The 16303-nt window shown below is 36.7% G+C and overlaps 1 protein-coding gene across 1 annotated transcript in view; it reads right to left on the bottom strand.

Annotated features, from left to right (window-relative positions):
* Klhl1 (kelch like family member 1) overlaps positions 1-13302 on the bottom strand; it is a 251010-nt gene extending 237708 nt beyond the window's left edge. Inside the window, exon 1 of the mRNA XM_042685460.1 lies at positions 13196-13302. Within this exon, the coding sequence (XP_042541394.1) occupies positions 13196-13302 (107 nt within the window). The remainder of the gene's footprint in view (positions 1-13195) is intronic.
* Between the last annotated feature and the right edge of the window lie 3001 nt (positions 13303-16303).

Raw genomic sequence — 16303 nt, 5'->3', positions numbered from 1 at the left:
GATTTGTACCTCCACTTCCAAATGCCAATTGTAACATCAAACAAAACTGGTAAATTCTGAGGCCTTGGATATTTTGGATTAACAAAGACTACTGCCTTCTACAGAATAGGAAATTCAGGAAAAATAACTAATCAATCCAAAAATATTATAATCATAACAGAAAATAAAAGAAGCAGAAATACATTGCCATTTTTATAAATCTCCTCTTGAGTTCTTAACATACCTTCCTTATTGTGAACTGAATATAATTTTAAAATATGTTGAACAGAATGTGTACACTCATGTGGAGGAGTGTAACTCAGTGTGGCAAATTATATCTTTTTTCTGTTTCCAAACTTAAGTTTGTGTTTGACATTCTCTTTTGGCAACCTATTTTATGACTGTTTCCTCGTGGTATTTTCAACCAACCATGTTGGATATAAAGTACTATAGCACAAATAGATTATCTTTGGAGGGTAGAAGATTAGAAAACGAAACTGTAAGAACCATACTGTGAGTATCACTGTAAATTATTCTGTGAACTCCTTTGGATTTACCAAGATTACATGTAAAATAGGTAATTTGTTTGAATAACTTAGAAGAATTTTTCTAATGATACTATTTGAGGATAATATTGATATTTACCATGGATATTTGTAATTTACTAAATAGTTAAAGTTTCTCTTTCATTTTGCCAATTATGAGCAATAATAATGCTAAAAACTGGCAATACTTTTTAATGTGAGAAAAATATATACGTAAACAAGATATTATGCTGATATGAATGATCTCATCAGGGAGAGAGCAATCACAGAGGATCCACAACTTTATCTGAAATTCATTGAAAAACAAATACAATGAAAAAATCATTTAACTTTTTAATACACAGATATGTTCAGTCAGTCATTGAAGGCTACAAGAAATTTGAGAAAATGAAGTTTCTTGAGAAAAAGTCAAAACTTTAACTTATAAAATTAAGTTTACCGCCGAATGCCAGTGGCTTACGCCTGTAATCCTAGCTACTCAGAAAGCTGAGTTATGAGGATCCCGGTTCAAAGCCAGCGCGGGCAGGAAAGTCTGTGAAATTCTTATCTCCAATAAAACACTAGAAAAATGGAAGTGGCACTGTAGCTCAAGTGGTAGAGTGGTAGCCTTGAGCTGAAGAGCTGAGGGACAGCGCTCAGGCCGAGTTCAAGACCCAGGACTGCAAAAAAATAAGTAAGTAAATAAATAAAAAAGTTTACCTATGTAAACTAAATGAAGACACAGGATGTAACAATGAGACTCACAAGATACTATGTTAGAAATGATCTTCACAACTTGGGTGGAAGAAGAGTGGGGGAGGGAAGGGGTAGTAGGAGAACAACACAGGAGGGGGTAACAATGCTGGACAAGAAATTTACTCATTACCTTACTCTTGTTACTATAACCCCTCTATATAGCATCTCTACAATTAAAAAATATATATTACAGATCTACACACACACACACACACACACACACACACACACACACACACACACAAGATCTCCCTCTAAATCAAGAGTAAACAGCTGACTCCTAATGGATTTAAAATGTGTGGGGGGGAAAGGGGGCCTGCTGAGATTTTTGCATGGCTGTTTCAATATGACTTTTTTGGATGGTTAAATGAGCCTGGGACATTCTTTTCATTACTACTATGCCTCTTTTTTTTTTTTTTTTTTTTTTTTGCCTTCTTCAGAACATTGTCACAATCAATTATGTGCCTAGCTCCTGAAATTCTTTTTTTTCTTTCTGATTCCTCTTTGAAGCAAATAATTGTTCTCAGTTTTCAAAACTACCACAAAAATGCTAGTCAGGGGTATTAGTAACAAGCAAAGCAGGAAAGTATTCTGTTGAATGAAACTTGTTTTTTCTTTAGTTTTTCAAATTATATTTTAACTGATCTATAACTAATTGGACAAATAAGAGTCCATTCAACAAGTCAGCTTATGAATAAAATGGATGTAAATTTATATCATCCCTTTCATCATTCTTCCCCTGTGTATTGACTATTGTGACTGCATTCTCCCACCTCCGCTCTTCATGCACTTAGACTCTCCTCTGGGTCTCGCCTCCCACCTTTCAAATACCATTTATATGGTATTCATTTCTTTGGACTGTGACTTCCTTTTTCTAAGGAATTGCAGTCTTCCCTGCAAATAGCACACTTAAACTAAGACATTTGTATACACTTGCATACAATGCCATATGTGTTTACTTATATATTTATAATAACTCTTTATGGACACACTACCACTACAAACAGACTCCTGTCTGTGTAAACCTACACATCTCTCTTGTCAGCTGCTGTTGCAATATGGCTGACATTGTCAACTTTTGTAGCGATGGAATGATGAAAAGCTAATGACTGGACCAAAGACTGAGTCATTACTTGATCAACTCAACTTGATCAATACGTCAGTTAGTGGTGGAGTCTAATCTGGGAAGATCAAGCAGCTTTAGGGATCTCTATGACAAGAATTATTTCATATATTTTCCTCAATAAGTTTGACAGCAATTGGCTTAATGGTCATTTTAGTAAAAGGAAAATTAGTGAGATGAAAACCAGAGGAAAAACTGTTCTTGAGTATTTAAATTACTAGGAACTGGCAAAATAAAAACTAACCTTACTCAATATTATTAAGAAACTCAGGAGAGAAATAGAAACTGATTAAACCAGATGTGTGAAGCTGGGTACATTATTTGTTCATTCCTGATAGATCAATCAGGAATGTGGTAAACTTTAATATTATTGTTTACAGACACAATTCATAAATTCATTTATTTATATTTGCACACTTTTTTGAGTGCTTAATGGAATATTTTTCTTATGTTAGTATTTTGTGATTTGTTCTAGACAGGTTTAAAGAAGAGCAGATAGAATGTGAAGTACCACTTCACCTTGGTAAAAGGCTCACAACTAGCTACTCAGGAGGCTGAGATCTGAGGATCACAGTTTCTTAGATAGCTCAAACAGGAAAGTCCATGAGATTCATATTATCAATTAATCATTAGAAAACCAGAAGTCATTCTATGGCTTAAAGTGGTAGAAAATTATTATCCTTGAGTGAAAAAGCTTAGGAACAGTACCGAAGCCCCAAGTTCAAGACCCATAACCAAACCCCCCCCCACAAAAAAAAAAAAGTTAAGAAATGAGGAAATGTTCTTAGAAAATTATATTTTAAAACAAAAGGAAGATTGCAAAATAAAAGCTTCTGAGAAAATCAGAAACAATATTATCTATATTCCACAAATCATAGTGAACTTCAAGGTAGTTTGGAGGTAGACTAGACATTGTTACTAAGGCTGCTGTGTAAAAGAAATTTCTGATGCAATGTCAGATATGCTACTGCAACAAAATTATGTTTTTTTAGTTGCCAAGAGAGAATGTAAAGAATGTTTCTAACATGGTGACTTAGTTCCAATATAATTAAGAAACATTATTGGACTTTTGAGGATGTGCCACCACTGTTTACAAAGAAGATTCAATATAACTGCTTGGACACATTCCATTTTGAAAAGTGGGGAAACTTTCTAGGAGAAAGAAAAAAAGTAGTTTGCATGTTGGAAAAGTACTGAAAAGTATCTTCTGTGTTAGAAAGAGGTTTGAAAGCAAAACATGAAAGCAGAAGAAATCTTATTTGTTCTGTGAACTATAAATGTTGGAAATTTGGTATGAGAGAGATATGTTTAGAGAGAGATTTTCTAGTTAAAAATCTTCTAAAGGGAACAGAATCAAAACAGGAGAGTTAGGTGTCACATTATCTAATCTGAGTCAGGGTTTAAATTAATTTAAATTATTTAAATAACACCTACAAGCCGAACACCAGTGGCTCATGCCTGTAATCCTAGCTACTCAGGAGGCTGAGATCTCAGGACTGCAGTTGAAAGCCAGCGTGGGAAGGAAAGTCTGTGAGACTCTTATGTCCAATAAACTACTCAGAAAAAGCCAGAAATAGTACTGTGGCTCAAGTGATAGAGTGCTAACCTTGAGCAAAAAGAAGCTCATGGATAGACACCAGTCCCTGAGTTCAAGCCCTAAGACCAGCAAAAAAAGAAAAAGAAAAAAAGAAACAAACAAAACAAAAAAAAATATGCTGGGAATTATGAAAAGTGTCATTTGAACTACTCAGGTTGCAATAAATAGGAAGACTGCAGTTCATCCTAGTTTGGGCAACAAAGAAAGTTCCTGTTTTAATACAAAAAAGAACTGTTGGTGTGACTCAAGTGGTAAAGTACCTGCCTGGAACACACAGACCTGCCATACAAACACACCTGCCATAGCAATCCAAGCAGAAAAGGTCAGATAAGTTGATGTTAGGAGAAATGAATCCTAAACTACATATTCAAATGTTTTTTTTTTTTTTTTACTTTCATGCGATTGTTTCTAACATATTTATACAATGATTTCTTTGTTGCTTTCTATGTCCCTCCCCCACTATATAACCCCTGCTTTCACTGTATTTGATGTTGATATAATTTGTGGAGGGGAAGGGAAAAAACAAATCGTTTGAATAGGGATACAGGTGGACCCATTGCAACAATGAGATGTACAAGTTGTTATGTCGAAAAACAAACTTTACAACTTTGGGGGGGGGTGTAAAGAGTGGGTGGGGGGCAGGGATATGGTAAGGGATAGGAGGGGGAAACAAAGGAGGAGGCTACAATGCTTGATAAGAAATGTACTCATTATCTTGTCCATGTAATTGTAACTCCTCTGTATGGTATTTTCATAATAAAAAATTAAAAAAAAATAGAAATCCAAGCATTGCCATAACACATAAACAAATAAACCCAAACAATTGAGGCAGAAAGGACTGATCATGTGATTGGCAAGATGTGATTCAAGATGTGGCAGCTGTAAAAAATATTTCTAAGTAGTACAACATTAACATATTTTCTTTGATAATATTCATATCATAAATTATTTCTGCATGACTTGCATAGGTATATATTTCCTTTTATTATTGTCTTCAAATAGTTGTGTGGTAGTTATATCTCTTCATATGTATACTGTATCTTGAATACTTGTCCATAAATTATGTAAATTATAGTAATTTATTCTTTTTTTTTTTTTTTTTTTTTTGTCTGCCATGAGGCTTGAACTCTGGGCCTGGGCACTGTCCTTCAGCTCTTCAGATCAAGGTTAGCTCTCTACCACTTGAGTCACAGTGCCACTCCCAGCTTTCTGGTTGCTCATAAGAGATAAGAGTCTCAAGGACTTTCCTGCTCGGGCTGGCTTGGAACCATGATCCTCAGATCACAGCCTCCTGAGTAGCTAAGATCACAGGTGTGATCCACCAGGGCACAACAATAGTAACTTCTTAGTGTCATTGAGTCTGTCTAAAATTAATGTATGATATTAAGCAGAAGAAATTTGTTATTGTATGAGATAGACATACTTTCATTTTCTCTAAACTTTCTGAGGTTGTAGTAATTTTTGGTATTAAAAAAATTCAGGGGGCTGGGAAGGTGCTCAGTGGTAGAGCGCTTGCCTTGCATGCATGAGGCCCTGGGTTCGATTCCTCAGCACCACATAAGCAAACAGAAAAAAGCCGGAAGTGGCGCTGTGGCTCAAGTGGTAGAGCGCTAGCCTTCAGCTGAAGAGCTGAGGGACAGCGCCCAGGCCCAGTGTTCAGGCCCCAGGACTGGACCCAAAAAAAAAAAAAAAATTCAGGATTAAAGTTTTATTTTTAGTTATCCATTCAAACAATAATATCGATAAGATAGCCATGCCATATGTTCATTTTTAAGTAAAACTGAAATTTTAGGGATCTTCTAAATTTTTCTGTGTGTAGTAGTTTATTTTAAAAATTGTGATGAAGCTTTCAAAAAGATTATGTTATCTTCTTAAAATAATTAATCTTATTAATCTATTATTTTATACTATAATTTTAACTTCTTAATCCTCTCCTTCTTTTGAAAGGACCCAGAACTTCATTGTGTACACATCACCACTAGAGAGCAATATTGCTCTCTTTGAAACATCTATAAATCTACCTATTTTGAAATTGATGTTTAATAAACATAGTTAATAATCATCAAATTAACATTTTAAACTTTTTAGACACATAATTTAAAAATTATATTGGCAATAAATTTCAATGTAAAATGTCAACATCATGAAAATCATAACTTTCAGGTCATCAATATTAATGAACTATCATTTGACTTATATTGCCAAAAAAGTTTATGGAGACTTTTTGTTTTACATGTCACACACATAATACACTTCTTAAATTTTATTTATGCAATTATGTGTCTATGTATGTATTTATTTATTGCCAGTACTAAGGTTTTAACTCAGAATCACACTTATTATTTCTGCCTCTCAATTTGTTTTGTTGATATTTAAGTACATAATGATTTCCTACTCTGTTCAAGATGTCCCTGGAATACTGTAAATTTGGACCAACCTAATATCTTCAAGCTAAATGTTTTGAAATTATCATCTAACTTAGCGTTCTATGAGCTCACATTTTATAGATTCTATCTGTAAGTTGATTATGAAATATTTATGCTTACCTTTAGGCTTATTACATTTAGTTTGATGATATTTAAATTTTCCCCATGTTGTGAGATGACACAGTTCCTTTTTAAGTGTAAATAGTAGTGTTCATTGTATGTGTGTTTGCCTGAGTGAATATATATATATAATATGCATATTATATATATGTGAATATATATATGTATATAATATATATGCATATTTACATATATATGTGTAAATGTGTATATACATACGTATGTGTATATAATATGTGTGTGTGTATCCTACAATTTCTTTATCTGCTCACCCATCAAGGGATATGTTGATTCCTTCAACAAATTGGCAATGGGATTTACTAGCTAATAAAACCCTCACTTTCACCTTTTAATTTATTTATGTCTGCAGAACATAAATTTGAACCCAGGGCCTTACTCATTAGACCAGTGCTCTATTAATTATACTATGTCCTATAGTCTTTGATTTTATTTTGCTTTGTTTCTGAGAATGGGTCCAATGTGAGCTCTAGTGTATTCACTTCAGGTAGCACTGTAGATGTTCTGAATGTAAGAAAGAGTTTCTATCATAAATTTGTCTTTCACTCTCATTTGTTTTTTTTAATTTATAAGCTATGCCAATTGAATAATTCCAAAATAAAATACATTCAACAAAACATTCAAATGATTCAGTGTATTCTAACTTGCAATAAAATGTCCCATTTGACTAGAGTTATCAAATTTTTTTTGTGATTGTGATTTTATGAAATCAATATAATCATTCAAAATATGTAATTTACAACAGGAGAACTATAAAAATATTTTCCAGTAACCTTAAATGGAGTTTCTGTTCTTTTTCCCTGTTTAATGCAAGAGAAGACTGAGAAAAGTAAAGCAAAGAAGGTAAGGCAAAATTGGCTTGAAATGAAATTCATAGAACCAGATAACAAAGAAGAAACAAAACCTGAAAGTCTAGCTCAACTACTAGGACCCTATGATTCCGGGAAGTTACTCTCATGATATTTCATATATTTCATTACCGCCTCCCCTCCCACAAGAGTCCGGTCCCCCACCCGTCCTCCCCGCACCCCCCACCCACGCCCCACATGTACTTATAGCAGCAGGACTGAACTCAGGACTTTGCAGTTTTGTGCCACTTTTTCATTCACGGCTGCTGTTCTACTATTTCAGTCAAGTCACCAAGCTTGCATTTTGCTGAGGGAGCTTATGGACTTTTCTGTCTGGCTTGCCTTTCAAACTCATTCCTCAGATATCCTTCCGTGAGTAACTAAGACTACAAGGAAGAGCCACAGGCACGCAGTCATTTCACTCATGGTAACAATAAAAGCATTATATATCAATGAGATAATGTACCAGTATCCCAGGGTGTTATAATTTTACTTACACATTATAATTTGCAGTATGCTACCTGGAATAAATGGTTTCTAATGTCGGTTATTTTGATTAAAATAGACATTAATGTACTTATTGAATTAGCACATGTTATTCAATAAGGTTAGAACACTGAATAAAGCACATTCCTCTCCATGTGAAATGTTAGCCTACCTCCATCAACACAGATGCGAATATGTGATTACAAACTTCAATAGAGGTTGAAGGACAAGATGCTCTAAGAAAACAAAGAAAGATATGAATTTATTAGAGCATCAAAGAATACTTACTTAGAAAGGTACAGAGACTTTATTCAAGACATTTCAATAATAGGAAACAGTTCATTGAAGATTGACTTTGAAACCCAAAGGTAGTGAATGATTATGTAGAAAGATACTGAATCAGAAAGGCAGAGGTCAATGGAAAGATTGGTAAGCAAGAGTGAGTGAACAGATGCAGTAAAATATGGCCAAGATATCTATAGTTGACACTGAGATTAGAGAGTGTTCCATGACCATAGAATTTTGATCAGAAAATGGTGGAAATTCTTTGGCGGTAAAAAGAAATGTAGCACAAAAAATATGAGAAGTAATTTAATTTAATATACGCTTTATGAGTCTTCTTTTTGAGAAAACTTGCTTAAGAATACACGTTAAGTCAAACATGTATTATTGAACACACATTAAATATGATGTCAAACATTCATAGTATATGAAATAAATCATTTTTCTACTTTTATATTTTCTTCTTCTGGTTGTTTTTGCTTTCAAATATATTCTTCATGCAATACATATTGTATAAAATTGACTGCACCGTCAAAGATTTTTATTATTAAATAGAAGTTGTTACCAATTTCCTGAACATAGTGGCTCCAAACAATCACATTAAATTTACTTTGAAACACAGTGATGGAAGCTCTTAAAAGTCCAACAATATTTGCAATTACTCTAGATCTACTCCACCATATAAATGGAAATTTCTTTGACATTTTATATTGGGAAGTAGAAGAGACTAGCTTTTCTCTATCAGGCATTAAGAAAGGGTTTTAGAGTCTAGTCTAACTCTAAGATACCTTGAAGTTAGGCTAAAGCTTACAGAATCTATAATCATATTATTTCTGATCTTCCAAGTTGTCTTTAGTTGAGCTTTTTTTTTTTTGTCCTTTCTTTTTTGGTACTGGGGATCGAACCCAGGACGTTGCACTTGCTAGGCAAGCGTTTTGCCACTGAGCTACATCCCAGCCCTAGTTGAGCTTTTATTATTTTAGCATTTTCATTTACTTGTGTAGAAAATAAATTATGAGTAAAAAGGGATGAGGAAAAAATATGAAACAGTTGAATGGAAAGAAGAAAGTAATGTAGATTGAATGCAAATAATGGAGATTAAGGACAAATATTGAGGAAACAGGAAGAATATCCAGGTTTTGGATATGTTCGATATAATGACAAAGGAAAGGTTGACAATTATGATATTATATTTTACAACCTAATCCTTGTACAGCTCTCCTCTGAGATAAAGAAGAAAATTGAACAAGAAAGAGTGGAGATTTGAAAGGTTAAGGGATAGGACAAGGGGGCTAGGTTTAGATTTAGAGTACAAATTTATTAACATGGTCTATGGGTGGTAAGTACACTATCAGATATCTGTATTCTCAGAATTTAGGATGTAATAGGACCAAAAGTTAAGACTTTACATGTTTCTTTCCTCATATAAGTATAAAACACATGACACAGAGATTACACCTTAATCATTAATTAAATAGAGCCACAACCTATGATTTTTTTTTAATCGCTCATGGGGCTTAAACTCTAGGACTGAACACTGTCCCTCAGCTCTTCAGCTCAAGGCTAGTGTTCTACCACTTGAGCCACAGCACCACTTCCAGTTTTCTGGTGGTTTATTGGAGATAAGAGTCTCACAGACTTTCCTCAGGGCTGGCTTTGAACTGTGATCTTCAGATCTCAGCTTCCTGAGTAGCTAGGATTACAGGTATGAGCAACCAGAGTCCCGCTTACAAACTATGAATTAGCGAGATTTGGTTCTGCTTGTATATGTTTAAGTGTTGAATGTAAGTTAATGTGATAAGACGTGTTTTGATACTACATGAACTTATGTCCAAATCCCTACTGTGTACCCGTTTTAAGACCATAACGTTTGAGCTTTCCAAAATTCAAAGGTGATAAGCTACTTTCCTCAGAACCTCATTCATCAAGTTTAATAATTTGCACACATTTCTGAAGCAATATATGAAAGCAGTTCAAATAAATAAACTGAAATTTTGAAAGATGTGTAAACATATCATTAAAGAATGGAACAGAACTAGTTTATATGTGAAATATTAATTCCACATGGAAAGAAGACTTTGATAACACAAAATGCTAAATCTTAAATGTGATGTCACATTTTGAGTTATAATGGCCTCAGTTATAAAAATTATTATATAGTGTTTATATAGTTTATATACTCACTTCTATCTTAAAACTATTGTTTCCTTGTATACAGTATACAACCATAGAGAAATATTTAAATTCTTGTTAACCACTATTTTCCACAAAATTCTGAATTGTTATTAAATGTCTGTTGAGTAGTTTGCTGTGAAAGTGCTCCTTCTTCTAGACAATGAGCCCTAGTTTTACAGTATATCAAAATGCTGTATATTCCTAATGACTAAAATTATAATTGACGTGTCATGTTTTCAATTAATCATGAATTTAAAAGCAATGTTCTGTGGAATGTCAGGAAAACCAGGCAATAGTGTTGGTGCTAAGTGATTTGCCAGGTAACATATTTACACTTATCTGAACCATCTACTTAGTAAATTTTTAATTGGCTGCAGACATAGTCTAGGTAGATCACTATCAATGGCCTAGCATAATCAGACTTGTCCCTGAGTTCAATTCCCTGAACCACCAGCAGGGAAAATAATAAGATTTGAATAAACCATTACCCTTGTTTTTCCATTCTTTACACATGTGAAATAGCTACGGCACATGGTCCCAACTACAGATAGATTGACACTTGGGTGATTTTCAGAGTTTTTATTTTTTTATTTTTTGGTTTCTGGGAAGTTCTTTTTTGTGAATTTAAAATAATGAAATATAATCAAAAAGAAGTTAAATCTGATTGTTTATTTTGACCTAAAGTTGTTACTGTCTGCTTTTGAAATATATTATCATTGCTAATGTCAGTATTCCAATTAGTACATCACCCTGATTCATGGAGGTTTTCATGAATTACCAAGGCTAATATGCCTCACTTTGTAAAATGTTTATACCAAACTACTTCTGAAGATAGGAAGCATTAATACTTCTAGGAGGCTACATACTTTCAATTGATTTGGATGTTTAAATATACACCTAATACAAGCATATATATGTATCTCTATATATATGTGTGTGTGTGTATATGTGTGTGTGTGTGTGTGTGTGTGTGTGTGACCTGTATGACTCTCAAATATACCAGGTTTAATAAAGTAAGAATTAGTAAGTATTTTACGTAGCTTCCTTAAATATATAGACTAAATCACTACATATTAATGAACACTTCCAAATCAGATTTAATGTTTACTCGAGGGAAATGGACGAAAAAGCTCAGGTTATTTTTTTTGTTGTTTGTTTGTCAAATATACACTGAGTAGGTAAGTTTGGAAACATCATTGTATTCATGGAATTAAGTTTTAGCCATTTTGGTAATGCTATTTTAATTGAGTAATACACATTATTAATCTTAATATATCTAAAAATTGCAAATTAACTCTCTCCCACATTAAAATACTTATATCAAATGTGAACATAACATTAGATATATTCATTACTCTTAAAATTTAAAGCCTTGTCAATAGAATTCGTGTACTTTAAGAAATTGATAATTTTTAGTTCCTTCATCACTACAGTAGCCAGTATAAAGAGCACCTATATTATAAACATTTTGTTTTTTTTCCCCCTTCCCCTCCACAAATTAGACCAACATTAAATACAGTGAAAACAGGGGTTATACCATGGGGGAGGGACATACAAAGCAACAAAAACATCACATGGTTTAAATAAGGGTACAGATTGACCCATTGCATCAATGAGATGTATAAGACTCTATGTTGAACTTTACAATTTAGGCAGGGAGGAGGGAGGTGTGTAATTGAGGAGGTAGGAGGGACAGGATGATAGGGGAAAAAGAAAGGAAGAGGCAACAATGCTGGATAAGAAATGTACTCATTACCTTGCTCAAGTAACTGCAATCCCTCTGTACAGTATTTTTAATAAAAAAAACTCATTTAAATAAAAAGCACCTATATAATACTTGGTTTTATATATTCTTTCTGGAATTGAATCAACTTTATAGGAAGCTCATTGAACTAAGTGAAAGCTTAAAAGTTGTGTCTGTATCTAACTTGTTCTTGAGACGTAATTAAAATACATTAACATATTCATGATTATTCTCCTGCATTTCTCCTCTAATTCTTTTTCAGTAATGTATTCTGATATCATATGAATCTAAATGCAAATCCTTCATATCCTCATTCTATGCCCAAAGTAGTAATGATGGAATGAAGAATAATAATGACTCACAATTCTCTAAAAATGTTACACTCAGCAGGAGTTAATTTCATGGATTCCAAGGATTTTTCTATGGGTTCGAATTAGCAGAACTCTATACAATGTCAAGCTGAAAACAAACTAGAAAAGATATTACCTGCTTAAGAGAAAATGCTTTCAGTAGTAAGCTCAAAAGATCACAACAGCTGGATGTAAAGGTGACCACCAGCAACAGTTTGATTCTAGGACTTATTTCAAAGAAGGCAAAAATGTGCAGAAAGTGAAAACATCTGGAGGAAAGTTAGGATTGAAAACAGTAACCCTGCCCAGAGAGAGACTCACATAAGATAACACTGGCGTTTAATCTCATTTTGTACACTTCATTCTTCCTGGAGTCCAAAACCAAAGCCACGAGGACCCTAGATATTCAGGCTATGCCAGTTAAAAGACAGTTTTACTTTACATTAGATAATGTGAAGTTAAAGCCGGAAAAACTTCATAAGCACAGAACTATGAGAACCACCTCCCCCAAAAAACAAACAAAAAACAATGTGTGCATTTTCACTTCTAGTGAAGACTTGAAAAACGAAAGACAATGAGGATGAACCAACAGAAATCCTTGAGCAAAGTTTGAAGGAGATGACAATTTGGGCAATGGAAAGCAGACTGGCATCTCGCTCAACATTTCCACCTGAAAATTCTTCAGACTCAGTTGAGCACAACAAGCACACAGAGAGAAAGGACTGGGGACTGGAGAAGCTTGGGTGCCCCAGAGGGACTTACCATACCTGTGTGCACATCCATCACCTGTTGCCTGGCTGGAGTTCACTGGCTCCACTTTGAGCTCCTGCAGGACCAGTCCCTTCTCGTTCTCGTGGGGGCCCGGGAAGTCCATGCCTGGCACCACCTCCTCCTCTAGGGACTCCACATAGAAGAGGGTCCGGGCTGGCTGTTGGGTGCCCTGCCCCGGCGCCCCTGGCTGTAGCCGTGTGGCCACCGGTAACAGGGTGCCATTTAGCGGATTGAAGGAAGAGGAGGAAGAGGAGGAGGAAGACGACGAGGAAGAAGAGGAAGAGGAAGGTTTCTTCCAGAAAGCGCTCACACTTCCCCTTTCTTGGCTTTTGAGCAGGCGATTCTGGCTGGGTCCCCAGTGCTCAAAGCTGCCGCTTCCGTCCGGTTGCAGGCAGCCGCCCCCGGCTGGGCTGCCCTGGGATGGCGAAGGATGGCTGAAGAGTTTCCAGCGGAGTCGCAGGATGTGCTTCACATCAAAGTCTTTTCTCCCAGAGCCTGACATGTTTTTACGCGAGGGAAGTCAAGCGATTGCAGCTCAGCCAAGAGTAGCTAGCCAGCAACCCCGGGTGGTGGTGGTGGTGGAAGCGGGGAGAGGAGAAGAGGGAGACCCACAGTGTGTCCTGGGCGGAGAAGGAGAACCCCCGCTGTGCTCGGCGCCCCCCTGGAGCCCAAAGGAGGCACAGCGGGCTGCGTGCTCCCGGCCGAGCCGAGACACCAGCGCTGATCGCGGAAGGCAAAAGAGCGCGGCTCAGCCGCGATCAGATCCTGTGGACCCCGGGCGGGAGAGGACCACACGTCCGGTGCTAAGGCAGAACTGGGACACTAGTGGCGGCGAATCCTCGAAATCCGCGGTTTGGGGGAGTGGGGCAGGAGGGCGCCCCCTGAGGCTGGAGATGCGCGTGAGCCCAGCAGGTCTGCGCGCTCCGAAGCTCGGGAGGTGGCCGCCGCTGGGTACACCTCTCTGGGGTACTGTCTTGACAGAGCCTGAGTCCGGAACGCTCTGGAGGGCTCCTGTCCTTGCCAGCTCACACAGAGTTCGGTGCCCGTGGCGAGCAGAGAGAGGATCAGGAACCCCCCTTTACCCCCAAGTCACGAAGAAGAAACGTGGAGAAGCGTAACCCCCTCTCCCCAGCCTTCCAGGTGCACCTGTGCCCCCCACCCTCCCTCTCCCTCTCCCTCTCTCTCCTCTCCCTCTCTCTCCCTCTCCCTCTCCCTCTCCCTGTCCCTCCCTTCCTCTCTCTCTCTCTCTCTCTCTCTCTCTCTCTCTCTGTCTCTCTCTCTCTCTCCCTCTCCCTCTCCCTCCCTCCCTCTGTCCAGTGCTTTCTGCAATGCGAGAAGGTGTGTGTGTGTATGTGTGTGTGTGTATACATTCAGACATATATAGTAAGTATTTAAAGGCGAAAATTTAAATATTTCAGGAAATATAAAGGCAAAGGGAGAAAAACCCGCCCCTGAAGCTGTCAAGGTCCTCACAGTAGAATTTTCTCTCTGCTCAGTGCCTCCTCCTCCGTAAGTGACGCAGATGTGCACTGGGGCCTGTACGGAGAGAAGGAGGGAGGGAGTACGGGCTTCAGTCTTCTCTATGCAACTGAGTCTGCTGCTCTCATTGTCCCCTGGCATAGGTCCTGTCACCTTTTTTTTTTCGTTGTTTTGTTTTGTTTTCACTCGCCTTTCCCACAGCATCACTGTGTAGCAATAAAAGTAAAGCAAACAGGCCTTTGCATTATTGTCAGTAAATAGCAAACATGAATCATGGCAACATAAACTTAATAGGCAGCCATCCGTTCGCAGGTTGCAGGTTAATGGCTTGGATTATTGAATCAACTGCATCCTTTCACCTTTAGTCTTAGTTTCTCTGTAGTAAGACAGGAAGGAAGCAGGTAGGCTGACGTCAAAGTGTGTCATGCCACCAGCCTGACACTTACATTGTGATTCACCCAGGCAGTGCCTCATTCCTAAGGGCCAGGGGTATTGGGTAGACATATGAATTTGGGCTGAATACAAGAGACAAGCATGGACCAGTCAGAGTGTTTGGTGAGGAGTTTCAGAGTGAAAGCTGTTCTCAGTATATGCCAGGGATGGAATAAAACGATAAAAGAAAATTTGGAGGCGTAACCTTCAGGGACATAAACGATCATGTAAAAATTCATGGAAGAGTTTGTGGAATCAATGAGTACTCCTAAGGCTGCCTTCCTACAAATGGCTGTTTAGAGAAGATGTACTTCTTTTCTTTTCTTTTGCTTTCTTTTCTTTTCTTTTTTCTTGTATAACCTTTAAGTAGTTGCTGTTCAACAAAGCAGCTTATGAATGTAATACATATTGCTCAATGTCAGCACTTCCAACATATTCACCCATCCCTCCAAAGCTACACCTTCCCTCATTTTTCTTACACTTGCAGGATATATATTGAATATTTGACTGCATTCTTCCTGCTCCTTCTCTTCACTTGTCTACATTCCCTCCCCTTAAATCCATCTCACCCTTTTCCCGTACATCTTCCCTGGTGTTTATTTTGTAGAATCATGAGTTTTGCTTTTCTAAGGAATTATAGCTTGCATTTTCCCCTAACTCTTCTGTATTCCGATTCACACATTTAAGTACACTTTAATATTACCCAAGGTATTTACTTGTATACTTACATAGATCCCTTTTTAGATATTTATTCTTTGAATTTTTTTCTTTAATTTTCCTTTATGGAAGGGTAGGGAACCTAGAACATAATATTTGCCTAGAGTATCCAGGGATAGGATATACTGTTCATTCCTGGAATTTATGAGGTGGTTCAGCAATACTGCAAGATCCTTAGGAATCAACATGTAAGTGCAGTTCTATTATTGTTCTATTACTCCATAATTGAACAGCAAACTTAAATAGGAACCCAAGTTAATGGGAAAGCCTTCTGAGACAAAGTCAGACATTTTAATAAAATAAGACATCAAGAGCACAAAGCTTACTTTCAAGGGAAGAAAACTCTTTGTTGTGTATTTAAAATATTGATTTATGACACAGCAGCTGGACTGAAATCCCCTGTGCCTTGATTTTTCTCTCAGTATTCAGTGTTGATAAAAAAAAAATCACTTTAAAAGAAGTGATGGTGACAGATC

This window comes from Dipodomys spectabilis, unplaced genomic scaffold (genome assembly GCF_019054845.1).
Source record: "Dipodomys spectabilis isolate Male_0828 unplaced genomic scaffold, ASM1905484v1 ptg000095l, whole genome shotgun sequence".
NCBI lineage: Eukaryota > Metazoa > Chordata > Mammalia > Rodentia > Heteromyidae > Dipodomys > Dipodomys spectabilis.
The sequence above is the reverse complement of the archived record's forward strand: the minus strand, read 5'-3'. Positions and strand labels throughout refer to the sequence as shown.